Source organism: Engraulis encrasicolus, chromosome 17 (assembly GCF_034702125.1).
Source record: "Engraulis encrasicolus isolate BLACKSEA-1 chromosome 17, IST_EnEncr_1.0, whole genome shotgun sequence".
NCBI classification, from domain to species: Eukaryota; Metazoa; Chordata; class Actinopteri; order Clupeiformes; family Engraulidae; genus Engraulis; species Engraulis encrasicolus.
This window is the reverse complement of record NC_085873.1, coordinates 30,258,895-30,284,657: the sequence shown is the minus strand read 5'-3', so window position 1 is coordinate 30,284,657 and position 25,763 is coordinate 30,258,895. Positions and strand designations below refer to the sequence as shown.

General features: G+C 42.5%; 3 protein-coding genes across 3 annotated transcripts in view; 1 reads left to right on the top strand and 2 right to left on the bottom strand.

Annotated features, from left to right (window-relative positions):
* LOC134466747 (glucose-6-phosphatase catalytic subunit 1-like) overlaps window positions 1-7,444 on the bottom strand; it is an 8,355-nt gene extending 911 nt beyond the window's left edge. Inside the window, exons 1-5 of the mRNA XM_063220619.1 lie at window positions 7,031-7,444; window positions 6,494-6,603; window positions 3,905-4,010; window positions 3,079-3,194; window positions 1-603 (exon numbers count right to left, since the gene is read on the bottom strand). The exon at window positions 1-603 is cut by the window's left edge and continues 911 nt beyond it. Coding sequence (XP_063076689.1) covers window positions 92-603; window positions 3,079-3,194; window positions 3,905-4,010; window positions 6,494-6,603; window positions 7,031-7,248 — 1,062 coding nt within the window. The 5' untranslated portion in view covers window positions 7,249-7,444 and the 3' untranslated portion in view covers window positions 1-91. The remainder of the gene's footprint in view (window positions 604-3,078; window positions 3,195-3,904; window positions 4,011-6,493; window positions 6,604-7,030) is intronic.
* A 2,678-nt stretch (window positions 7,445-10,122) lies between these two features.
* Window positions 10,123-15,182, top strand: g6pc1a.2 (glucose-6-phosphatase catalytic subunit 1a, tandem duplicate 2). The gene is made up of 5 exons (XM_063220618.1): window positions 10,123-10,504; window positions 11,416-11,522; window positions 12,046-12,157; window positions 13,512-13,627; window positions 14,073-15,182. The coding sequence occupies exons 1-5, from the start codon at window positions 10,266-10,268 to the stop codon at window positions 14,570-14,572; spliced, it is 1,074 nt and encodes a 357-aa protein (XP_063076688.1). The 5' UTR covers window positions 10,123-10,265; the 3' UTR covers window positions 14,573-15,182.
* A 692-nt stretch (window positions 15,183-15,874) lies between these two features.
* aarsd1 (alanyl-tRNA synthetase domain containing 1) lies at window positions 15,875-25,107 on the bottom strand. The gene is made up of 12 exons (XM_063220617.1): window positions 24,984-25,107; window positions 24,473-24,601; window positions 23,708-23,867; window positions 22,906-22,963; window positions 21,976-22,132; window positions 21,262-21,378; window positions 20,801-20,931; window positions 20,365-20,431; window positions 19,910-20,001; window positions 19,744-19,798; window positions 17,657-17,751; window positions 15,875-16,917 (listed from the first exon to the last, which is right to left on the bottom strand). The coding sequence occupies exons 1-12, from the start codon at window positions 25,020-25,022 to the stop codon at window positions 16,785-16,787; spliced, it is 1,233 nt and encodes a 410-aa protein (XP_063076687.1). The 5' UTR covers window positions 25,023-25,107; the 3' UTR covers window positions 15,875-16,784.
* Between the last annotated feature and the right edge of the window lie 656 nt (window positions 25,108-25,763).

Sequence of the window (25,763 nt, the reverse complement as noted above, 5' to 3'; positions counted from 1 at the left end):
ACTAGTTTTTGGCAAACCATCAATAATAATCAATTCTCCAATGATAAGAGTTGAGTTTTGTTAGCCCATGATAGCCGCATGTCATCTGCAATTACAGCGTCTTTCCCTCTGCCTTGTCCTTAAAAATCCTGGTCAGTCCAGCTGGCACTAACGCAGTGGGAATCAAAATGGCGAAAGCACTCTTGCAAAATGACAGCAGGTAGAACAGCTCCTGATTCTTTGACGAGAAGGTAAAGTTGTCCAGGAGCCAGCACAAAAACAGAGATGCTATGATACATCCAAGCCTGTAGGTGGCACCACCACCGCCCTTCTTCTTGTTCTCGGTGTAGAGGGGCGAGTGCAGGCCCAGGCCCAGGCCAAACAGGGTGCCCATGTTGCGCAGCAGGCTGGCGAAGGGCGTGCTGTCCATGTGCACCCAGGCGGGGTTGACGCACCAGCGCTGGGCCTTCTCCAGGGTCCACAGCAGGTCCACACCCACGGCCTTCAGCAGCAAGTAGAAGCCCACGGCGAAGGAGGTGAGGAAGAGGGTCACGCCAAAGTACTGCTTCAGGCTGGCCGTGTAGATCCACTGCACCCTGGAGAACACCTCAGCAACTATCAGACCTGCGAAAAGAGAAAAAGAGAAATTAGACTATCAAATGATGTTCTCGGTCCACCAAGATGCTTGCTTTCTTAGTTTTCCTATGTTGTTAAGTTCTAAATAAGGAGAAATTTGAAGAAAACAAGCAAAGAAATTAGAAGGGCATTTTGTGATTGGGACTGCCTTGCAAAGTTTGGCCGGTCAAAACAAAGCTAGTACATGTGTAGTAGCCTGTCAAGTTCATTTGAATTGTTTTGGGTTGATAATTAACCATACTACCAATGAGAAGCAGTGGGAGGATTTAAAATCGTGATTAAAAGGGTTTGTCTGCCTATTGAAAGGAGAGAGCATCAATGATCCTTCGAGGAGAAAGTGGACCACAGCTGGATATGTTTGTCCAGAGGGTATGTTCATGGAAGCTTTTAAAATTTACGACTAAGTGCTTAGTACTGTATTTTAGCACATATAATGAAACATATTGTAAATGTATGTAATGCTTGTAATGTAATGCAAATGCAAATAATGTAAAATAATGTAGTTAATGGCATGTAATACATTTGAGGAGAATGACATGGTTTCCTCTTGTGATTCACTGGGAATAATGTGTCCAACCAAAACTGGCTTTATTTGCAAAATCGGGCAATTTTTTGCAATTTATGCAATTTATGCACATGTCAAAAGGTCAAAAGGTCAAAAGCTTTTCGGGCAAAAGAGGTTAAGAATAATTGGATGGTCGAGACTGACATCATTGGTAACACTTTAGAATAATGGATGCAAAAAAGCATTATAAAGACTTAATAAATAATTAACTATTGATGAACAAAACATTAACAAACGTTTGTAAATGATTAGGAAATGTAAACAAATGCTTGTAAATGACTAGGAAATGTTATGTTAATATTTCATATTTATCAAACATTTACAAGTTGCTTGTAAATGAATAAAATAGTCTGTTATAAGGTGTGTAAAATCTTGAATATATCATTTGTAGATATTTTATAAAGCATTAATAAAGCTTAGTTAATAATAAAAACATTTGTTAATGTTTTATTCATCATTAGTTAATTATTTACTGAGTCTTTACTAAGGAACATTATTATAAAGTGTTACCACATCATTTCTGGGGCTCACTTGGAAAAGACGCAACAGCCTCAATGTGTCTACCTTTGTAAAAAAAAAAAATGAAGGAGAAATCAATTAGCAGATAGCATCGCAGAGAGAAGACAATCTCCAGAACAGCTCATAAACGTAAAGGGGATCGAATTGCAAATCATGGGGCTAGTGTGAGCTAATATGGGGGCATCTGACACCTAACAGTGAAAGAGATGGTCTTGTGATCAGAAAGTTACAGGTTCTGATCCTCCAGTAGGCTATAAGGAATGTGAGGGCTCTGTGGTATCTCATCCTTCTTGACTGAAATGTCCTCGAGCAAGGAACCTGACAAGCCAAACCAATATCCTGCACCCAAATAACTGTATGTTGGAGAGAAGACACCAAACCAATACCCTGCACCCAGGGCTCTAAATTAACACCTGCCAACCGGCCAAATGCTGGTAAAAATAAATAAAAATAAAAGGTTTGGCTGGTAGAAAAGAAAACTTTTTAGCCACTTTGACCCATTAGGGAGTGTGTGTTTGGCTAGTAAGATTAACATATGCAAGCCATGTTGGCTGGTGATGAAAAAAGTTCATTTAAAGCCCTTCCTACACCGAAATAACTGTAGACTGAAGACAATGGAGCAATATAGATGCAATTTTGTCCTTCCTTTAACAACACAGAGCCATGTGTTGTGCACTTAATTAAGAGAAGAAAAGCCTTGAAATCACCCCTTTGTTGATAACTGCAAGGTGCTTTGACTTAAAGGGACACTGTGTGAGATTTTTAGTTGTTTATTTCCAGAATTCATGCTGCCCATTCACTAATGTTACCTTTTTCATGAATACTTACCACCAGCATCAAATTCTAAGTATTCATTATGACTGGAAAAATTGCATTTTTCATACATGAAAAGGGGGATCTTCTCCATGGTCTGCCATTTTGAATTTCCAGAAATGTCCTGCGAAAATGACTGTACTTGGACCATACGAGAAAATATTAGTTTATTACTTAGTAAACTATCATGAAAAGTTCAAATTTGGCAATAGGCAACACATTTTCAATGAGCAGCATAGTTGCAATACCTTTTTTTGACCATTTCCTGCACAGTGTCCCTTTAAACATGAGCTTGGTGTAGTGAAATGTACAGTAATGTAAAAAGGGGTCCCTGGTGCGTTAAAAAAAAACCTACGACAGGTATACATGGGTTCTAAATTTTTGTTTTCTCCTGACTGCGCGAAACTAGCTGCGCACAACTCAACCTGTGATTGTTGGAAAACCGCTGTCGGTCAAAAGATTAGCTCACATGGTTGGCTGCCAGTGTCTTGCCCCTCCCCTCTCACAACACAGTGTTGATAAACAAAAAAAATCCATCTACCTGTATAAATAAGGCTCCAGCTCACCTGATATGACTCCGCTGATGACCTGATGGGGGAAGTGGGCCAACAGGTAGACCCTGGATACGCACACAATCAGCTCCACCACCACCAGCAGCAGCACCAGCATGCTCTGAAAAATACTTCACAAACATGCCAACATAATAATTACATAATTAAACCTCTTAAGACACAGAATTATACATTTGCTGTTACAAGAATGGTAACGACCAAGTCATGGTGCATTACTAAAGGCCCTGCGTGAGCTTAGAATTATAAGGTTCTATCTCCATTTAGGGTATTCTGAGATATTGAGCATCAAAGATTTTACATCCCAGCTGTTTTGTGAGATAGAACGTTTTTATTTCATTAATAACAATGTAAAATAATACTTTTTTCACAAAAATAACACCACACAGGCATTAATAATCATGTAATGGGTCAGATTATGTAAAAAACTCAATTTTACCAAAAATGGAGATAGAACCTTATAATTCTCAGCTCACGCCTGTGCATTGTCATTCATAGTACTGTAGTGTAGTACTATAATAGTATTCATAATAGATTTCACTGACTATTACAGCATTCCACTGGTGGAACGGTATGCATTAAGGGGCTATAAAAATGCATGCACATAGGCCTACATGAACACATCCTATAAAAAAAAACTGCTCTAATGCAATGCAATAAAGGGATCAATCAGTCTAGATGAGAAAGTATTTGTTAACAGAAGTATTTGAACATCATCCACAAATGCTATCTTCATCCATGCAACAGTTTGCATTGATGTATTTCTAACGCTAATAATTTTGTCACTAATGGTTAAGGGTTAGCAGTATGCAAGAAGACTGACCTATAAAGGAAGTCGTGGATTTTCCTCTTTGCAGCTATCGACAAGATGGCGGTTATCATCACACACCAGACTCCTGCAGAGCCCATGGCATGGCCTGAAGGACTGCCTATGAATGTCAACCAATAGGAATCAAGAACATGAATGAATGAATGAATGAATGAATGAATGAATGAATGAATGAATGAATGAATGAAATGAATGAATGAATGAATGAATGAATGAATGAATGAATGAATGAATGAATGAATGAATGAATGAATGAATGAATGAATGAATGAATGAAATGTTTAAACTGTGTGTGCAGGTGCATGAAAATTAATAAACCAGAATTGTAAAACTGCAATTGCACCAATGTAAATACTTGTGTTTTGTTCTGTGTTCTAAACGTATTTCCTCTGAGCACTAACGTCAATACGTCAAAATGGCTAACAAAAGAATAGCACTCATGATAACCACACTAGTGGCCAAGCTATTGTCATGGCGTTCTTAACAGTTCATCCTTCATACGTACTTTCCTCACTCGAGACCAGAGCACTTATTTATCAGTCTGCAGCACTGCTAAAAGAGGGCAAAGGTCCACCTCCATCCATGAACATTACCCCCCTTGCCTGGTTACTACCAGACCTAATCACAAGTGAGATAAGGTCTGGAGAGACTGCCTACTGTAAAGCCTGTAGGAGGTGTGTGGTGTACTGAGCTGTTTATTGGGCGTTACAAATGTCTATCATTTGGCATACGTAGCCCATAGCCAATTGTGTCAGTTGTATCTATTCAAACAAACTGCAGTCATCGCCTTCCTGCTCTCTGATTGGAGCCCACGATCGAGAACCCTCTCTGGGGCATAGATTCCATGCTGTCTTTCAGATCGGACCGATTGTGCAAAGTAAAGCAGCATGGTTTTTCCCAGGCTATATTACCCCCATTATCAGCCAGTGATTTGGGTCATGAACACTATGTACGCACTGCCCTGGCCACTCCACAGATATAAACAGGCAAATACAAACCACTGTCCTCAGAGCCCAGTGGTTCCCGAACTGGGGCTGGGAGTCGTGAAGGCACAGCAGGGGGTCGCAGAAGGAGGGGACTGTTTGTATAAAACCTTAAATATTGTGCTTCTACATATTAATTCCATTAATTTTAAGAGGGTGGGTTTTTGAACATTCTATAAATAGAATGCGTTCCATAAAAATGCAAGATTCTAAAATTCCAAATTGTATTGAATGATGCCCAGAATTCTATAGAACTTTCACTGCCCGAACATTCCCGTCACACCGGTGTGACGGTACACTCTTAAAGGTTAATTGTTAGTAAAAGTATTCACTTAGTATATGCGTAGTAAACTTATCCACCTTGTTATGACTTCAAAAAGGGGGTCCTAACAGAAAAGGTTTGGGAATCACTGTCCCAGCCAACTCCTTATGCATGCTCTCTTTACTGTGGGGCATCGGAGGAAGTGAGGTGGTAAAACCCTATCAACTGAGGTAAAGATAAGCTCGGCCATATGAAGCGAGCGTGATCAAGGAGTGAGTGAGGAAGGGAGTGAGTTCTTTTGATCAAAGGTTCTGAGTGTCCAAGCAGCGGGCAAGTGGACAGGCGGGCAAACTAAACTGTGATTGGTACTCATGCCAGATGCCAGGGAGCGAAAAAAGGATGGGGGTTGGCTGGGCAGGGCTGTATTAAGTCACAGGCTACACATGGCTGAAGCATCTCAGGGGCCCCCACCAGCCAAAGGTGGAAAAAACCATATTTGAAAAATTGCAGATGCAGCGATGACAAATTAATTGTTAATGAATTAATCCTATCTGAAGTTGACAGGCTTAATTAATAGATCAGACTTTATAGCACTGTTTCTGCAATTTTGTCATGATTATTTTTACTGCAGGGAGCCTATCACATCCAGGGGCGTCAGCTGACCTAATGCTATACAGGGGCACAGTTGGGCACGAGAGATACTCATGAACGGCCATCCGGGTACTTTGCGTAAATGTGCGTTACGCCCCTTTATGGGTGAAAACAAACCGAATGTCTCATCAACTTACATGCTACATCGGCTTGTCTAAATTAACTCAGTCCATGCTTCAGCCACGACTGGTTGGCTATATTATTTGAACAGCCGGCAACACAACACTTTTTCGGCATATTGCGCATGAGCAACGCTAGTCTACAGGTCCGTATCTTTCTTTTATTAAACCCCAACATCACCAATTGACTTGCATGGGCTGTTTTCCCCCACAAATGGGCGTAACGCACATGGAAAACGTCACGTCGTTCATGAGTATAATGCGAGCACGCAAAGCGCACAAGCACATTTTTTGCAGTTATTTATTTTTTAAAAACTTGTAAATTCATATCATTGCAAGTCGTGCATGTGCGCTATTTTGTGCGCATTTGGTAGATTACTCCATAGGCCTCTGCTAAACTTGAGCTAAATTCCAAGGTAGCAAGCTCATACCGGGGCACAGCAAATCAATACCCAGGCACGTGTCCCTGTAAAATAGGTCTGGCGACGCCCCTGATCACATCCTGTAGCCTAGGGGCCCCGGGCCATCTTTAATCCGGCCCTGGGGCTGGGCACAGTACACATCTAACCTGGGCCGGTCTCGCATGTGATGGGGAACTGCTCCAGGGTTGGTCTGGTGTCTGCTGTGTAGAAGTTGGTCTCCAACACCCACCAGTAGGGCCTCTCCCCAAATAGAACCCTGAAGATATAGAAAACAAACAAAATCATTGTTTTAGTAGAAAGTTAACATATACTGTACTGCACATGTGTATAAAACTTTCAGAAATGGCAAATGCTATGAAGTTAAATCGTTTTTGGAAAGAATGCATGTACACACTGTATATAATGTCACAGATGTATGTAATATGCATATTAATTAAATTCTATTGCTGATAACTGGTACTTGTAACTACAGAATCACGGTATGCCTTGAGTGGTGGTTACATAAACATTGAAGTTGAAGGGAACATTGCTGGTGTCTCGGACACTCCTATTGTCCTATCCATTAGACCACAGTCTCATTACATAACGTCACCAAGTCAGACATGCACGCTTCTTCTTATCTAACTGCGACTACGTACGGTACGCACGTGCGTACATACACACTGTAGTATATGCCGACTCACCATTTGAGGACGAGGTTGAGCCAGTCCCCGATCACGGCCACCCAGATGAGCTTGATGCCCACCGCCCTGCTCACGTGGAACCAGACGGGGAAGAAGACGAAGAAGGCCGTGTGGAGGTCGGCCACGGTGGAGGCCAGCTGGAACCAGCCCTCATACGCCTTGTACTCCATTTGCAGGTGGAGCGCCAGGCTCACCCCCCAGCTGTGAAGAAGATCCATGGTGGCTGGAGAAAAGAAAAGCGCTTCTCGAAATGGGGGGGGGGCGTTGCTGGTGGAGTTGGCCTGCAAAAGGTGGCCTGTCCTCGGGGTGTCAGTGCCTCAAAGACTGGGTGATGATGCCTCTGACACTGATTGATGGTGGTACTCTTACTGGTGCTTACCACCAGTAATACTGTGCATTCACATAAAGTCTTGGTGTCCACATCAGTGTTTAATTCGTCTGGTTCTCAGGACTTTGGTCTTTGCGCCTGTTCAGAACATGTTTGCGTGGCCACCAGATCGTTGAGGATACCCCCCTCCTGAGTTTGTTAACCTTTGACCCCTTACACGGGGGCCAGAACTGATAACATCTAACGGGTGTGTGTGTGTGCGTGTGTGTGTGTGTCTGTGTGTGTGTGTGTGTATTGGCTGACAAGCCACAACTGTGACGTCAAACCACAGCTCATGTGGAGAGATGAAAAAAAAAAAAACGATCTGAACATCATGTTTATTCATGTACTTGTTGCAGAGGTTCAAAATGCATTAGGAGTAAATATTAAACTAAACTGAATCCCTTTTAAATCCAACCTATTCTAACCATATATTGTCTTTTTGGTTATCCCTTTGCTTAATCCAACACATCCAAATATCAATTGCCAAAGACATACACTAATGTAAATTAACTATTGACACTCTAATGTGTATTATACTTCATGAAAAGAAAATCGCACCATGTTGATCATTAAAGTCCCAGTGGTTGCTGTAATTAACACAATCATTAATACATTCTGAATAGGCTACAGTAACAAATACTTATCGATAGTTGATCAGATTTTCACTATAATGTTCTTCTTTACAAAGTTGTATGTCTCCTGTGGTACTGGAAAGGGTTTAGGGCAGCACCAATTCGATTGAGTTGTGAAAGCGGATGCATAGAAAAAACAGTGTGGCACAGCCCGTGTCAGGGTGGCCTTGGCTGGAATCTACCGGTAAATGGACGGCCTTGTCATGGTAAAGTTGACCAACCCCTGTACTAGCATATCGTTATAGTTCTATAGCAACATCTGGTGACGTCAGGAGAACTCAAAGAGAAGGAGCAAAACTTCTTCCCGTTGGCCCTACCGTGGCTCTAACGGTGGGGCACTGGGCTGCTGCGCTGGTGACCCGAGTTTGATTCTGGCCCGGGTCATTAGCCAACCCTTCCCCCCGTCTCTCTCTCCCCACTCATTTCCTGTCAGTCTGCATTGTCCTATCTCTAAAATAAATCAATAAATCAATCAATAAATAATTAAATAAATCTTCACGTCAACTGGTTTGGACAGGACATGCGGCAAAGATGTTGCCACCTCTAGCTCTTACAAATCCTGAATAAGGTGTAGTACACATAATGATTAATGTCATTATGCAACTCTACAACTGTAGGAACATGTGGTGCAGGCATGAATAGCAGACATTTCAGGAGAGATGTTATGTAACCTTTTACAGATGAACGCATACTGATAACTGTTAGCAGAGATATGACACTGGCCTACTGTACATGCACGATATTGTAGGCCTATTGCTAGCATAGGCCCATGTTAGCATAATTGTAGGTTTACAGATCGATTTTGGCATAATAAAATTGAACGAAAACGCACTCCTTTTGAACATTTATGAGAATAGATATTTGTAATGTTTCATTTCACTGTAACAGAAAAGTATTATCAGTATAGACCTATGCTATGTCATGCTGTATTATTAAATATTGTAGGTAGGAAGGTACACTGTGCAGGAAATGGTCAAAAAGGTACTGCAACTATGCTGCTCATTGAAACTGTGTTGCTTAGTGTCAAATTTGATCTTTACATTAAAGTTTACTGAGTAATAAACAAATATTTTCTAGTATGGTCCAAGCAGAGTCATTTTTGCAGCTAAAAATGGCTATTTTGGGAAATTCAAAATGGCGGACCATGGAGAAGATCCCCCTTTTCATGTATGAAAAGTGCAATTTTTCCAGACATAATGAATACTTAGAATTTGATGGTGGTGGTAAGTATTCATGAAAAAGGTAACAAAGAAGTACCAACTTCATACACAATTAACAACTGGACAACCACAAATAGCGCATAAAATCTACTTAATGTTTTCCTATGGGAAAAAGCTTTGATAGCTTGTGTTGGCACTTAAAACGCATCATTGCCTGTTTTTCTGACACAAAATATGTAGGCTACACAGGGACCGTCAATGTAAAAACTCATAGTTGGTTCATGTAATAATGAATTATTGCATTTTATTTTAAGGAAGTTTATAAGATACTCTGGCATAATGTGCACAAAGGAAGCAAAAATATCAATAACACGTTATCTCCCAACATTCCTGTGAGGATGCAAACACAGTTCTGCGGAATGCTTATTGAGCCTTCATTGTAATCAATGAGTATTGAGTCCATTAGGCTGCCCACCAGTCTGCTCAGGCTCTTAACCAGTAAAACCATGTTTACTCATATCAGGAGCCAATCCTACTGCTTGTTGTTGAAGAAAATAAGAACTGTGAAAGTTTGGGTTGGAAAAATGGGTCAAGTGTGCCTTGAAACATGCATCTGCACTGCCAACGTGTATATGTGAAGTTAAAAAAGGTGACAGATTAACACACAGCATTCCATATCAGTCCTCTTATGCACTTGTTTGTGCGCTCTCTGTTTTGTTTTTCCTCTTTTTTTTCAGGTGGGAACCAACCACCCCACTCCACCCCACCCCCTATCCGTCACTCTCTCACACAAACACACACACACATACGCACACACACACACACACAGTCTTTGGGGTTTTTTTATTGCATGTGCAGGGTCCAAAGACCATAAGCATGTGCATGCGTCTAGCTGGTGGGTCTTTGGCTATAAAAACAAGGTGGAGGTGCCTTCAGGATACCAGTCTCCTATCCCTCCAAGGCAGGCAGGCAGGCAGGCAGGCAGACCCCACTGCAACGGGAAAGGCTTTGTACAGTGGTTCTTTCTTCTGAGAGTGAGTTCTGAGCTCCGGAGCCAACCACCAACAAGCATCATGGAAGCTATGACCGGGCTCATGGACGCTATGAGCGGCTATGGGGTGTTAGCCACAGAGTACCTCCAGACCAACTATAAGGATGCCCAGAGCTGGTTCCTCTTCGTCTCTTGGGCCGCAGACCTGAGGAACACCTTCTTCGTCTTCCTCCCACTTTGGTTCCACCTGAAGGAGTCGGTAGGGATCAAGCTCATCTGGGTGGCAGTGATCGGGGACTGGCTCAACCTGGTCTTCAAATGGTAAGGACAATCACTTAAAACCTCATTTTCGTTATTTTCCTCTTACTTATAGTGCTTCTGCAAACATTTTAAAATGTCATTTCTGTAGAATATAATAAATTGGCCACTTTAACATTCACATTTGAAAAGACGTGAGTACTAGAGGAGAGAATTGGAGTATTAGAACGGGGAGTAAACGCGTATTAGGGTATTAGAAACCTAATCTTCGAATAGTAAGTGTATTTATCTGTTTTTTTTACCAACACATTGCTTCTGCAGAAAGATGAAATTGCTTAAATGTGTTAGCGATATACAAAAATGATCACCACAAAAAAATATTTGATCTTCAAATAATACCGGAAGGCCAGCTGAAACGTTTCTTTGATTAAGGCCCCTTAACCTAATACCTAATACCTGTAATAACTAAGTCGCTTTGGATAAAAGAATCAGCTAATCATAATGGAATGGAATGCAAAAACTGAAGTTTGTCCTTTTTTTTTTACTCACTCAGCGCTTTGGCGGAAAGAGGCAATTGTGTTTAGAAATGACCACCACAAACAAATAGATTTAAAAACTTCAGCAGCTAATGTACCTTAATTTCCCCATGAGAGTCAATTAAGTTATTCTACTGTACTGTATCTATAGTGCATAGGCCTATGTTTTTATTTTGTTTCTGTGTGTACTTGCATTTTCAACTATTTATAGTTGATTATTCTGACACTGACCAATGTACATAATGTTTTTTGTTTTTGTTTTCATTATACTAGTTCAGTTTAAGTAGACCTGTAATCATCTACTCAAAAAGTTTATTTACACTTTACACAGTCTCTAACATGTGTCGCTTATCACTACTGGGGTATTCACTGACATGTTTGCTTTTCTCCCTGTGTGTGTGTCCATATGTGTGTGTGTGTGTGTGCGTGTGCGTGTAGGATTCTGTTTGGGGAACGGCCATACTGGTGGGTCCATGAGACAAGCTACTTCAGCGAGCCAAGGCCACATATCGAGCAGTACCCCATGACCTGTGAGACCGGCCCAGGTGGGTGCTTCTCTTAGTTGTCATTCACTCCGCTTCAGTCTGCTTTGTTTTGCCCTGTGCTCTCTCTTTCTCTCTCTCTCTCTGCAATGTGTATCTGTCTGTCTATTAGTCTCTCTGTATGTGCATGTATACATGAATATTTCAATGCCGCTCTCTTTTCTGTACATGTTTATTTCACCCCCCCTTCTCTCTCTCTCTCTCTCTCTCTGTCTGTCTTTCTGTCTGTCTTTCTGTGTGGGTCGCTCTCTGCATATTTATGTTCTTTATGTCTCTCTGTGTCTCTGCATGTATCTCTTGGTTTCTCTTTGCAGTCTGTCTATCTATCTATCTGTCTGTCTGTTTGCCTGTCTGTCTATCTGTCTGTCTGTCTATCTGTCTGTCTCTCTCTCTCTCCGCATGTGTATCTCCCTCCCTCTTTACTCTTAATAGTTTGTTTAAAAAAAATGTATTTGTCTTTCTGTATTTCTCTGCACTGTGTATAATGTTATACTCATGATGAATGTGTTGGCACGTGTTCCCACAGGAAGTCCATCTGGCCATGCCATGGGTGCGGCTGGGGTCTACTACGCCATGGTAACCTCCATCCTCGTCATGCTCCTCAACAAGAAGAGGAAGAGGTCCTCCACCAAGGGCATGTGAGTAGTACAGTCTACTTCTTCCATCTTTTGAAAATGTATTTCAAATATATTTACATTCATATCCACATTATATTTTGATATTTGATGCACTGTAACAATAGTTTGGGGCCCTTTTCATGCCTTTATTTAGATTAGATGGATTAGATTAGAATTTGAGTGAGAGAGACGGAGAAGTATTGGGAAATGACCTGGAGTTGAACTCAAAACCCAGGTGCACTAATTTACCGTAGCCAACTGGGCCATGGGGCAGCCCTTCCTAAATCTTTTAATGCACTAAGACACGGTCAGATTGGCAATGAACAAGTCGTACTGTATTACCAAAGCCGCTGCAAAATGGCGTAGTAAGTGTAGTAGGCTGCCATGGTAGTAAAGTCCATTGAAAGAATTTCAAAGCATTCCACCGGCAGAATGGTGGGCATTATTAGGCTTCATGTTCTGCATAGTCTACATGTATGAACTTTGTCTACTTTGCGCCGTGTACCAGTACGTTCATTTCACTTGGTTTGGACGGTTGGAGATTGGAATATTGTAAACGATGTTAGCTTCAATCAAGGCTGTGGCCACGATTAGAAGTAGCCTAGTTTCCATTCAGGACAGATGATAAACATAGCTGAACCTTTTTTTGACATATCAGTTCAGGCAGACTAAGTCAAATAAAGAAAGAAAACATCATATTGACACCATATTGACATGTTTACAATCTGCTAACAAAACAAAACATGGACCCCATGACCTCCTTTAAAGACACCCATTAGTTGTACAATGTCATTTACTGATAATAGAACAAAACGCTTAAAAAACATGAGAACACAAGACACATACTGTACCTCTACGCGCAGCATTAGTAGTTCTTAATCTATAACTGATGGTAACACTTTATTTTAGGGATACATCTATTAGCACTAATACATACATTGTGCCTGTATAAGTAACTTGTAGGGCATGTACAAAGAAAAATCAAACATTTCTTAAGTATGTATTCGCAAATGTCTTGTTCATGCACAATAAGGGATTTACCAATTTAACCTTAGTAAGGAACTAGTAGGCCTTAGCATTTGCTTAGTGCATATCTTACAAGTTACTTATGCAGGCATTAACATTGTATGTATTAGTGCTTATAGATGTATCCCTAAAATAAAGTGTTACCAAATGATCTAATCAGGCGTAGGAGGGTACAAATAGGGATAAGGTAGTGCTAAAGCACCAAGTGTGCCAACATTTTGGAATTCGGGTTGTACGAGCGTGGAGCCCTATTTGACCATCCTGTCACCTCCATACACATCAAGACCACAGCAGCTTACCGTTCCCTTGTCCTCTCTCTCTCTCTCCCCCTCCTCTCTCCTCGCTACAGGTATATTCGTGGAGCCCTGTGGACCTTCTTCTGGGCCGTCCAGGTGTGCGTCTGCCTCTCCAGAGTCTTCATCGCTGCCCACTTCCCCCACCAGGTGGTTTGTGGAGTGCTCACAGGTGAGCCATGCTGGAATTCATGAGGACAAAGTCTGAAACAATAGAATAATTCATGTGTTAGTAGTCAGTAGGATATTTTTAATAATGATTGTGCTAGTACCGGTAACTAAGTATTAACACCCATGTGCCAGGTGATCCATGCTGCAACTCATGGTGAATAAACTGAGACAACAAAATAATTTATGTATTAGTATGAAAATTAGTATTCATGAAAAGTGAACACCCATGGCTGAATACATTTTTGATGGATGTAAAATTTTAGCAATCAAATGCTTTGGCTTGATCTTAAAAAATATTTTTTTTTCCTGATCCTTATGAAATGGAATACTGTGTGAAATTCAATCAAAGTAATTGAAATATGTATTTTTCCTGAAGGAAATTAAGAACTAGACTGTGTTGTAGTAGCTGAAACTAACTGAACTTGACCTTTCGCTGTCTCCTGTAGGCATCGCTGTGGCCGAGGCCTTCAACCGCGTGCAGTGGATCTACACGGCCAGCCTGAAGCAGTACTGTGGCGTGACCCTCTTCCTCACCTCCTTCGCCGTGGGCTTCTACCTGCTGCTGAAGGCCGTGGGTGTGGACCTGCTGTGGACCCTGGAGAAGGCCCAGCACTGGTGCGTCAACCCCGCCTGGGTGCACATGGACAGCACGCCCTTCGCCAGCCTGCTGCGCAACATGGGCACCCTGTTTGGCCTGGGCCTGGGCCTGCACTCGCCCCTCTACACCGAGAACAAGAAGAGCAGTGGCGCCGCCTACAGGGTCGGATGCGTCGTCTCAACCTTGCTGCTGCTGCATCTGTTTGACTCTATCAAGCCGCCCACGCACACGGCCGCACTCTTCTACCTGCTCTCCTTCTGCAAGAGCGCCACCGTTCCCTTGGCGACAGTTAGCATCATCCCATACTGCGTCTCTGGGCTGCTGAACATGAACAAGAAGCATGTCTAAAAGCAGTGTGAGTAGGAAAGCATGGCAACCGGAACATGGAACTGTTTCACATTCACAACCAAAGATTCTAGAACATAGCGCTCCAGAATCTTTTTTCACACTTCTCACGTCAAGAATACAGTGTTTACCGGTGCTTCATATCCCATAACACATACATTAAGTTATTTTTCATTCAAAACGGGACTGCGGCAGAAAACTTTACAAAAATCTCCTAAAACTATATTTATTAAGAACTTTTTTTTCCTCTTTGAAATATAGAACATACCTGTGAAGGGTAACGGCAGAGAAGGTTCACATAGCACTTGCTACAGTATGTACTGTTGAAGCCAAAGTAGGCAAAGTTAAGGGCTATTTTAAGTCCTGTGAATAATTTCATGTAATTGTTGTGTTTTGTTGACGAATGTATTCATTGTGAAATGTTGGGTTTGGCATCTAAGCTCATCATTTTCAGTGTATCGGATCAAATAGATCAAACCTTTCAGGGACAAAGAAATGAAATACTAGTTTTTTTTGGTGCATATTCATATTTGTTTTGTAAATGTTATTTTAGTGGAATTCTATTTTTTAAATTCTGTAAGGCCATTTGTAATAAAATATTTCAAAATACCAATACAGTGGTTGATGGCATCTTCTGTTTCACACACACACTAATTTATACAATATTTTGGCAGGTGGGAACCACCTCACATAACAGAAACAACTATTTCTCTCTGTCTAACACGCACACATACAGTATAGAGACACACAGACACACACAAAGTAGTGTGTGCCAATTACTATGACTAAACATATATATAGATTGTTTAAATATTTTAGGGGCTTTTATGCCTTTATTTGATGGGACAGTCTGAGACAGGAAGTGAGTGGGACAGAGAGACGGGGTGGGATTGGGAAATGACCCCGGCCGGACTTGAACCGGGGTCCCCGTGGGCATGTAAGCCCAAATGTGGGGGGTTTAGTACTATGACTAAATGTTAATACATGCACACAGGGCTGGGCTGGGACCACAAACCGGCCTAGGCATTTCTGGCATAGACCAGCCCATCACCCCACACTAGAGTTATCACTATATATATTTAGGCTTCCCTATCTAAATCGTGGGCCAGTCTCTAAGGGAAAATTTGAAACAAAAGCATCAGCCCACCGGGAAAATGCTAGTTTGTATGCTTGTATGCTAGTTTACGCGTACAGCATGCACACACACACACATTCTTATTCAACTAATAGAGAAAATGACTAGACATACTTCTCCATTTCATTTCAGATTCTCGCATGTTCACACACCAGAGACAAAGGACTGAATAAAATCTCCATTAAGTTTTTAATAATCAGTATGTACAGTTGAACATCATCATGTAAATGTGTTACATTCCATAACATTAATTATTTTTACAGTTTAACAGCTTAAGTCAGTCAATGTTTTTCAAATGATCAATACTACTGATGGTGCAAGGATTTACAAAAATGAAATCAAGAATGTGTGTATATCTTCTAATAAGCAGATCAAAAGCGATTTGTTTCCCTGAGGGGGTGTTTGGTGCAAAGTCAAAGTGTGTGTGTGTGTGTGTGTGTGTGTGTGTGTGTGTGTGTGTGTGTGTGTGTGTGTGTGTGTGTGTGTGTGTGTGTGTGTGTGTGTGGTCATTGGGGACGCAGCTGGTAATACCAGTAGTTCGTCCATGTTTCATCCACACATTTTTTTTTAATCCGTACTTCTGTTTTTCCCTTGTTTACATATCCTCCAACTCCTATTTCCTCCTATTTCCAGTCCTCCTGGCATCAATCCTCCTCTCCCTCTTCCCTTCCATCTAACCATCCGTATCCTCCTCTCCCTCCTATCTTCCCTCTAACCATCCTCATCCTCCTCTCCTTCCTCCTTTGCATGATGTTCCCTCACTCCTCCCAGTTGGTATCCTAGCAACCCCTCACCTCTTTCTTATTCCTCTCTTCCTCTTCGTCATGGGTCTGTTGTCCACTCCTATACACTCCTGGCATTTCTATAGTAGTCCTGCATCATGGTAACTTTACATCTTCCTCAACTCTTCAACATCTCATTCCTTCTTCTTCTCCTCCGCCTCTTCCTCCTTTGCATCATCCACTCCTATCTGCTTCTGGCAAGGCTTCTGGTCTCCTCCTCATCTTCTCTTCCTGCTTCCTCTCCTCCTCATCCCTTCTTCCTCTCCTCCCCCTCTTCTGTGTGTTGTCCGCTGCAGTGCTAGCCGCTCCTGGCGTTGCAGAAGTGCTCCCGGACGAGGGCCTCCACCTCGGCCCTCTTGGCCAGGGATCCAGCCTTCCCTTGCAGCCGCCCGTTCTTGCCAGCCCCCTTACCCTGCAGGAGATCCATCACCCTGCACCAGGACACAGGCAGGGAGACCAGAATCACTCATTTAGTCTTGTAATACATGCACTGTCACATCAAAAAATAAGGTGGTAACACTTTAGAATAAAGGTCGTTTTGTAGCTTAATAAACATCTAAAATCAGTTATTAACACTTTGTAAGTAATGAACTGATACAAATCTTCACAAATATTTGAAAATGAGTAAGGACTACTATAGTAACACAGCAGACACCGTACATGTACAGTAACTGTACGAGCAGACTGCCAGCGGTATTTTTTTTTTTAAAAGCTGCAGAATCCCCCTGAACTGAATAGACCAGAGACTGTGAAAGTGGCACAAGATCTGTAACATTTCTTAAAAGGCAGCATAAATTCTGGTAATAAACTAAGACTTTTACACGGTACACCTTTTAACATTCAATCAGGGAGAGTGTATAGAAAAATTTTGACATTCCTTTGGCTACCGTCGAACCGTGTCGTAGTTCATTACATACACATTACAAGTTCAACTTCTCTTTTGACGCCTTTGACACTCTGGACGCCAGAACCACTTTTGCAGCTTTCGCCGCTTGCTCTTCCATACAAAGTCAATCACCTGTGGCAGCTTCGGCCACTTTTACTGCCTTTGGCCTGTTCGTACTGTAAGTCATTAGTATGACGTTTTCAAGGCTAGTTGTAATGTCATCCATTTTTCTATCAAACTGTACACACGGTACAAATAACCGACATCAATCAAGGAGTTCTTACGGTTTGCTCAGGCCATCTATGATGGAGGCGGGGCCAGCCAGAAGGAACATTCCGGCTCCCTTCTCCTCGCCCACAGTCAGGAAGATGAGGGTGTTCTGGGGGAGAGGAATGTGGCAGGTGAATGGTCATCTTTCAACTTCCTTTTTACCAGCGGGGTTAAGGCCAGGTATTGCAATAACCATGTCTGTGTTTGCATGGCATGACGACGACGTGTGTGTGTGTGTGTGTGTGTACCATGTGTAAATGTACTTAAAATAAAATCTAACCCTACTAGACATCTGCACTTGTTCTATATATTTTCTGTGCACTTTTTATCTACTAGTGATCAGTGGCGTAACACAAACACTTGGGGCCCCCCTGCAAGATACTAGAGTGGGGCTCCCCAACCACGCAACCCCCACCCCCCGGAACGCCACAGACAACCACCCACCCCCCCCGCACACCACGGCCTCCTCCACTACCTGTTTGAAGTAGAGGTCCATTTTTTTCAGGGCAGAGTGTCCCGGTGCCCACTAGGCTACATATTACCCATATTCTTTTATTATCATAATATAGGCCTAATGTATCCCTAATAATATATATTATATTATAGGTCTATACATAGGGCCTATATAAAGGTCTATGTATAAATATTATAGTATATAAATAGGCCTATTTATAGGCTAGGCTATGTAGGCTACACACACACACACACACACACACACACACACACACACACACACACACACACACACACACACACACACACACACACACACACACACACACACACACACACACACACACACACACACACACACACACACACACACACACACACACACACACACACACACAGGCCTATTCATACAAATATAAAAACCAACACTGCAGTCATAAATACATAGGCTAAATATCAATCAATAAGTAGGCTAGGCTATTAGTGAAGTTACGCTCTCACTCATTAAATCCATTCATTGTAGCAAACCTGAGTTCACACATTTGAATGCCTCGCCAACAGCTCTCAGTTTGCGTGACAGCTGTAAGTTTGCGATTTGTAATGAATATAGGCCTACTGACCGTAATTTCAAGACGCTTTTAACTGATCTGCAAACGTGATGTGAGAGAACAGACTCTCCACACCGGCCGCGTTGCAAGCACGGAAAACTTTCCAGTATCAAGGAAAAAGGTGAAAGGAGTGTAGGGTTTGGGACTCTTGGGAAAGTATAAGAGATAAATTCAGGAGGTTAAAGTTATTTTGAGTAACCTTTGAATCGCACGTTTATGAAGAAACGTGAGGATATTTCGAGGCAGAAGACGTCGCCGAATCAGTTGTGCAGCAACGCACCGGTTGGTAGTTTCTCTTTTTCTGAATACTGCAAAATGTGTTGCTGACTTGTTCTTGAGTCTCCACCCCATTAAAAACCAGCGTGTGGTCTCATTAGGGCTACGATGTTATGACAGAACTGCGTTTGAGGGAAAAGACGCACGCTGTTCTCTGTATCTTAAGTTGATAACTTGTGCAATCCTACGGCGCTCGCGGACAAGTAGCGAAACTGAGCGCTTTTTGCGGAGGTTGTGTGCGCGGACCGTTTATTTCACGGATTTTACAATTAAAAGTTAAATCACAGAGAACATGTCAGAGAGCGTTGATTCACACGCAGCGTCCATCCGCTCAGTGTTGACGACACATATAGGGCCCTGTCTCGCGTAAGGGGGGCCCCGCCTTAAATGTCTTCGGAACTCCCCCCCAGCCAGGGCCCCCCACCCGAGCAGGGCCCCCCCCGCACCGCGGGGGCTGCGGGGGTATACTTTACGGCCGTGCTAGTGATGTTGGCTATGATTATGTCCTCGATTCTAAGTCGCTTTGGTTAAAAGGCGTCTGCCAAATGCAATGTAATAATGTACAGGTAATATAATGTAATGTGTATCCGTCCACAGTCTTTTGGATAGCCTGACACAAGACATCCCGTGCATCCAGCATTGGGTAGGGGGTCAGGCTGCCATCTGTGATTGCTCTTGTTGTGCACGTGGGCGGGTGTTTACCAATGACCATGTTAAAGTAGTGGCAAAGATGTGTTGCGGCAAGTGCATCACACATATCTCACCTCAAAGCCAATTTCATTGGCAATGATGTTCATGAACTCATTATCGCCATCCTTACTGTAGGAAAGAGTAATAAAAAAACATAACATTACAATCTTGAAAGCCACAGACATAATGTCCAGTGGGAATATGTTGTAATCCAGTGCTGGAATAGAAATGTTCACCTACTTGTGCAAACTGAAAATATTGCCCCTTTCCGGATTGCTCTTGAAGTTTTGTGCAATGAGAACTGCCATGTCTCTGAGAATAGTCAGGTTACTCTGATGATATAAAAAAAGAGAAACACAAAAGCGGAAATTAATCTCTTGGATAGATGAGGTCTGAAGTCCCCGACTTTGTAACATGCCACTCTCCTTCTGCAGAATTGTTCAAATTTGTTCTGTTCTATGAATTTTTCAGTTACAGCGAAGGGGCATTTGTGCTGCAAAAAAGCAAGATTTTGTTAAGTCAAAGTTCCATTTTTGATGATGTTGATGCATGGGAGTAAAGATTCAACATTTAGATATATCCTGCTGTTATGGTGTCATTTACAAACGCTGGGTAACAAAGCATTCCAAGCATCAAGACACAGCATTTTTTTTACACTTATAAAGTAGAATGTTTTACTGGATGAGTTAGTTTACCTTCTGGAGGCGTTTGACAGTCTTCTGCAGTTTGTCCACAGCCTCCACATGCTCCTCAGCTCCTGTCCTGATGCAGCAACACCAGATACAGTAGGTCACATTTGGGAAACACTGCTAAGAGGGCATGCCAAGCATCAAAATGTAATTTACTACTCATTAAAAAACAATGGTTATATTTCCCTGTTTAGAGTATATAAAAGAGAGATAGAGAAAGCGAGAGCAAAAGAAAGAAAGAAAGAAAGAAAGAAAGAAAGAAAGAAAGAAAGAAAGAAAGAAAGAAAGAAAGAAAGAAAGAAAGAAAGAAAGAAAGAAAGAAGAAAAAGCGGGAGAGAGATAGAGAGAGAGAGACCTATACCTACTACAAAGGAAGACAGAGAGACAGAAAGAGATAGATAGATTTAGAGCTGAGTTGTGATAATAGTCTAGGGCTACTCACTTTAGCAGTCCCACCAGTGATTTCTCTGTGCTGAAGCTCCTCTCGGCATACTTCAGGACCCGATTGCCAGCCAAGAAAATCAAGTTGGTTTTGTTTTTCTTCCCTTTCTCTGTTCCCAAGATCTTAATCACCTGCAACAATAAATAAATACATTAATTAATAAATAAATACACACAAAAAGCTCCATGAACATGTAACAGTGATGCTGGAGCTACACCATCTTGATGCTACATTTGACTTAATGCAACGTAATGCATCCAATTTAGCGCCAGTCTGGTAGTGGTCCTAACAAGTATTTATCACTAGCCTCAGCAAGTAAGATGACAGTTCAGGCAGTATTATTGATTTCCACGAAGGAGTGTATACCATTCTACTCTAATCAATTAATTCCTTTAAAGAAGTAATTCATTATTGTTCGCCTGGTATGCCAAACGAATGGTATTGCTGACTTGGTTGCACACCTGTAGGTGACTGAGATTGGACACGTGGGTTCCACAGCACATGTTGGCATCCACCCCTTCAATGTCGATGATTCTGATTGGCCCAGCCGCGTCGTCTGGGAGACCGCGACTCCTCACCTGTTCATACACACAAGACACAGGTCTCATAACGTCATCCTGGGCGACCATCATGGGCAGATCATCGAAAAGTCTTCCTCCATGCAGTGCAGTTTGCAGGAGAGTGTGTAGATGACACAAGTGAGCAAATGTGATGCATGCATGATATACATGCTTATGCAGAGACGCATCTATGCAACTCTGACAGGGTGCATTAAACTTCTTGAGCGAATAAGCCAGAGAGTGCAGTCTTTCGCACTCAAAACATGATGAACAGTATCGCCCATTAGGGTGCATCAAATGCCCTAACTTTTGAAAATTCTCTGTCCTTTTGCAGTATTTTATTTATTCTATTTTTTAAAGATTTGTTTTGTCTTTTTCGACCTCATTCGACAGGACAGTGTGAGAGGTGGACAGGAAACGAATGGGGAGAGAGACGGGGAGGGGTCGGCAAAGGACCCGGGCCGGGAATCGAACCCGGGTCAGCCGCATGACAGACGAGTGCCCTAACCCGTGGGCCACGGCAGGGCCCCTTTTGCAGTATTTTAAAAAGTGTTACTACTTCATTATGCACTCATGCACATGCATCCTTTGTATGTTCTCAGAATGAGAGCTGACCTTCTCCACAGCTGGGTCATCGATGGAGAGCAGCTGGACGGTGACGGGGACCTGCTCTCGGATCTTCTGGTTGACCGCCGCCTCCAGGGCCTCCATCTCTCCCGGCTTCACGGCAGGCGTGTCCAGCTCTATGCTGCTACGCTGCCGACCCAGATCCCTATTAAAAACAACAGACATTTACATTACATTGCATTTGGAAGACAATTTTTAACCCATTTTTACCCTGTGGGACCCAGGTTTGAGTCAGTCATTTCCCAGCCCTGCTCCATCTTTCTCTCTCCCACTCGTTTCCTGTCATCTCTTCACTGTCACTATCAAATAAAGGTATAAAAAGCCCCCAAAACTACTAACAAATATCAAAAACAGCATCCTTAGCAAAGCTCCCTATTAGGCTGAGGTTCCTGTGTTACTTAAACTACACACGCCACCGCATGGGACCCAGTGTCTTCACACACTAGCAGAAGCAGGCATGGTTGACTGCTGTCAATCCTGTGGTAAGGAAACTGTGGGATGATTGTTTAAGGCCTGTCAATATTACACCCCACACACATGTCTGCGTGCCTTGCGTCTGGTGCTCTACCGTGTGCATAAAATACGCCGGTCTTAAACAGTCATACAACAGTTTCCTTACCACAGGATTGACAGCAGTCCACCATGCCTGCTTCTTTGTGTCAAGACACTACAAGCAGGTTACAACTGCAGAGTGCTAAGGCTCCTGCCATATACAGGCTTGCATGCCCATGGGGGCCCAGGTTCGAATCCAGTCAGTCTTTCTCAGTCTCCCTCGCCTGCTCATTTCCTGTCTCTCTTCCCACACTCTCCTGTCAAAATAAAGCTCCCCTATCAAACCCTCCCCCAAGAATTTTCATTCCAGCATGTTGTGATACTCCAACTGACCTGTTTCTAAAGCAATTTGCCTCAGACACTCACCATGACGTGGTCTTGTATCCAAACATGGTATCTGCAAGTGCTGTGACCAGATGTTGTCCTGAAAAATTGAAAAAGAACCATGCAAACAGTGAGGCTTGAGGTCATTTGAGAGCTTTAAAAAAAAGTGTTGTATGAAACATATTTTTCAAAAATTCAATACCATGGTGAAAACTGTTGAGGCACTTTGAGTAGCACGCTCTATGAATTACATACTAAACAAACAAAAATACAGGTATTGCTGTTAACAAGGGTTCATATCTACATTTAATTACATCTAATTTTTAAAAAATATATATATTTTTTTATGGGCCTACAGTATATTGACAGATACAGTGAAGAGTGACAGCAGGGAGAGAGACAGGGTATATCTACAGTTTTTTTAATACTGCACAACTGAGGTACTCCGCACAAGGGTCATTTTAGTGAAGTGAAAAACTGCACTCCACAGCACACAGTGCACACACAAAATTGTATTTATGCCTCACCCATGCAAGGGGGCAGCCGAGTTCAATTCCGGCCCGGGTCCTTTGCCGACCCTTCCCCGCCTCTCTCCCCCCACTCATTTCCTGTCACTCTGTAACTATCCTGTCATAATAAAGGCATAAAAATCTAAAAAAAATATTTAAAAAATTAAGGGGAGATGGAAAATGACTCCCGGTTTCCATAGAAAACGGTGGAATGCAAGTTTGTCTATGGCTGCCACCAGACGCTACTTTTTCCTGCTTCAAATGCATTGAGTCGAATGTGTCTGATGTCACATGAAAAAAGCTGATTGGCTGTAAAATGTGTCCTTGGTGGTCACCTGAGTGCTGCTGCATATGATCGAACCTCCTCTCCCAGTCCACTCTCAGCTGGACCTCCTGGCCTTCCTCCAGAGGAGAGGGCACGAAGTGCAGTGCATCTGCAGCCTGCCTCAACACGCGCAGCACCGGCACACCACCGATGGTCCCCCGATCATCAGGCTGGAGAGAAGTGATATAATTCAATATAATATAATATAATATAATATAATATAATATAATATAATATAATGATTAGGTTGTTAATTTCTGTTCTTCTTGGATAGAATCTATGCAGTGGTGTGGTCTACTTTTTTGTGGTGGGTATACTGTATATTTGAGCATTTTTTTAAGTGGATATATATTTGTGCTATTCTAAATAATGGATCAATCAATTTTAAGTGGGTATACTGAAATACCTGAACATTTTAAGTGTGTATACTGTGCATAGCTGCGTTCTATGTAGACTGCACCACTGAATAATCTATGCGTGTGTTAGTTAGCTGAAAGCAGGGGAAACTGACCTATGGACGGCTCTACAATGTTTCCAATAAACCCCTACAATAAACCAGGCCCCCAGTGGCCCACTAGCTGGGAAATCCCATGCTGCTTTGCACCGGTAACCAGAGGCAAGTGGTCCACTGGCAGATTGAAAAGGGGTTAAGATGAATGTGTTCAGAAAGAATATGAGTTTACAAGTGTTTGGGCAAATAAGTTGCTGATGTCAGGTTGTTGACCAAATCGCTGATATTGCTGCCTGGATAAAATGCAGCTTGGCATTAGCCTACCTGGCCCCCTCCTTCTGGGAAGAGGATGGTGTCTTTCAGCTTCACATTGTAGCCCTTTACTTTGCTCTTCTTCCCGTTGTTTTCCAGTTGCAGCTCTGCTTCCGTGCATGACACCACAGACGTGGTAAACTGCAAATAAACAAAAGCAAGGGAGCTTACAGAACTGGACAGGTGGGTGGTGGTCAGCGGCTGTCTCTCTCAAATGCGATTGAACAGTTGTCCGCGCATGCAGCTGTCATTTTAGGTTCTGCTGTGTACGATGAACCATCAGCAGCTAGTTCTATTAGTCAAACATTTGCATTTGTGGGTAATCAGGGAACGATTTTGCCTGCTATAGAGTTCTATAGTTCCTGCTAAAAGTGAAATCAGAAACTGAAACTGTTTTCTTCAATTAGAAGCACGGCGACTTGCTACACAGGCCAACATGAAACTCATTCAAAGTCACAGAATCTTCCCAGCGTTTTTCTAACAAAGCAGTGCGTTCTTCTTACAAAGCAGTGAGTTAACCTACCTCCTGCATGTAGCAGTCCCTTTGACATTGAAAAGCCATGGTGATTTAATTTTACAAGATATCTGTGAAATCGTGCAGAATGCAGATCCAGCAACACCACAATTAACCTTTCTTCGTCGGTGGAACTCGGCACGTTGCTGCCAGCTAGAGGAAAGGAGTAGAATGCACTCCTTTCTGGTCCCATCAGACAAATGTGTTTGACATGTTGCAACAAAAAAATGTTGTTTTTCATAAGGGATGACAACATTAAAATACACAATTATTAATAGGAGTAATAGAAATAGAATATAGAACTTTAGTTCTAAACGGGCAGTCATGGGTGAGCAAGTCTGACGAGGTTAGGGCGTCAGACTTGCATCCCAGAGGTTGCCGGTTCGACTCCCGACCCACCAGGTTGGTGGGGGGAGTAATCAACCAGTGCTCTCCCCCATCCTCCTCCATGACTGAGGTACCCTGAGCATGGTACCGTCCCACCGCACTGCTCCCCATGGGGTGCCACTGAGGGCTGCCCCCTTGCACGGGTGAGGCATAAATGCAATTTCGTTGTGTGCGGTGTGCAGTGTTCACTTCTGTGCTGTGGAGTGCTGTGTCACAATGACAATGGGAGTTGGAGTTTTCCAATGGGCTTTCAACTTAATAGCATTGTAAATTTAAATTCTAAGACTGCTTTTTACAAAGCATGTCATATTTCAGGTGAAACGGCATAACATTAAAAAGGCCATAGGTTCCCCACCTATGGGATAAGTCTATCAGTTATCTTCATTCTTCAACCATATCTTT

Excerpts from the sequence above, each read along its gene's own strand:
- g6pc1a.2 (XM_063220618.1), top strand. The coding sequence starts at position 10,266 with ATGGAAGCTATGACCGGGCTCATGGACGCTATGAGCGGCTATGGGGTG. Across the intron at positions 10,505-11,415 it reads CTCAACCTGGTCTTCAAATG|GATTCTGTTTGGGGAACGGC; the intron begins GTAAGGACAATC and ends GTGTGCGTGTAG. Across the intron at positions 13,628-14,072 it reads GGTTTGTGGAGTGCTCACAG|GCATCGCTGTGGCCGAGGCC; the intron begins GTGAGCCATGCT and ends TGTCTCCTGTAG.
- aarsd1 (XM_063220617.1), bottom strand. The coding sequence starts at position 25,022 with ATGGCTTTTCAATGTCAAAGGGACTGCTACATGCAGGAG. Across the intron at positions 21,379-21,975 it reads ATGACCCAGCTGTGGAGAAG|GTGAGGAGTCGCGGTCTCCC; the intron begins GTCAGCTCTCAT and ends GTGTATGAACAG. Across the intron at positions 17,752-19,743 it reads CCAATGAAATTGGCTTTGAG|AACACCCTCATCTTCCTGAC; the intron begins GTGAGATATGTG and ends CCTCTCCCCCAG.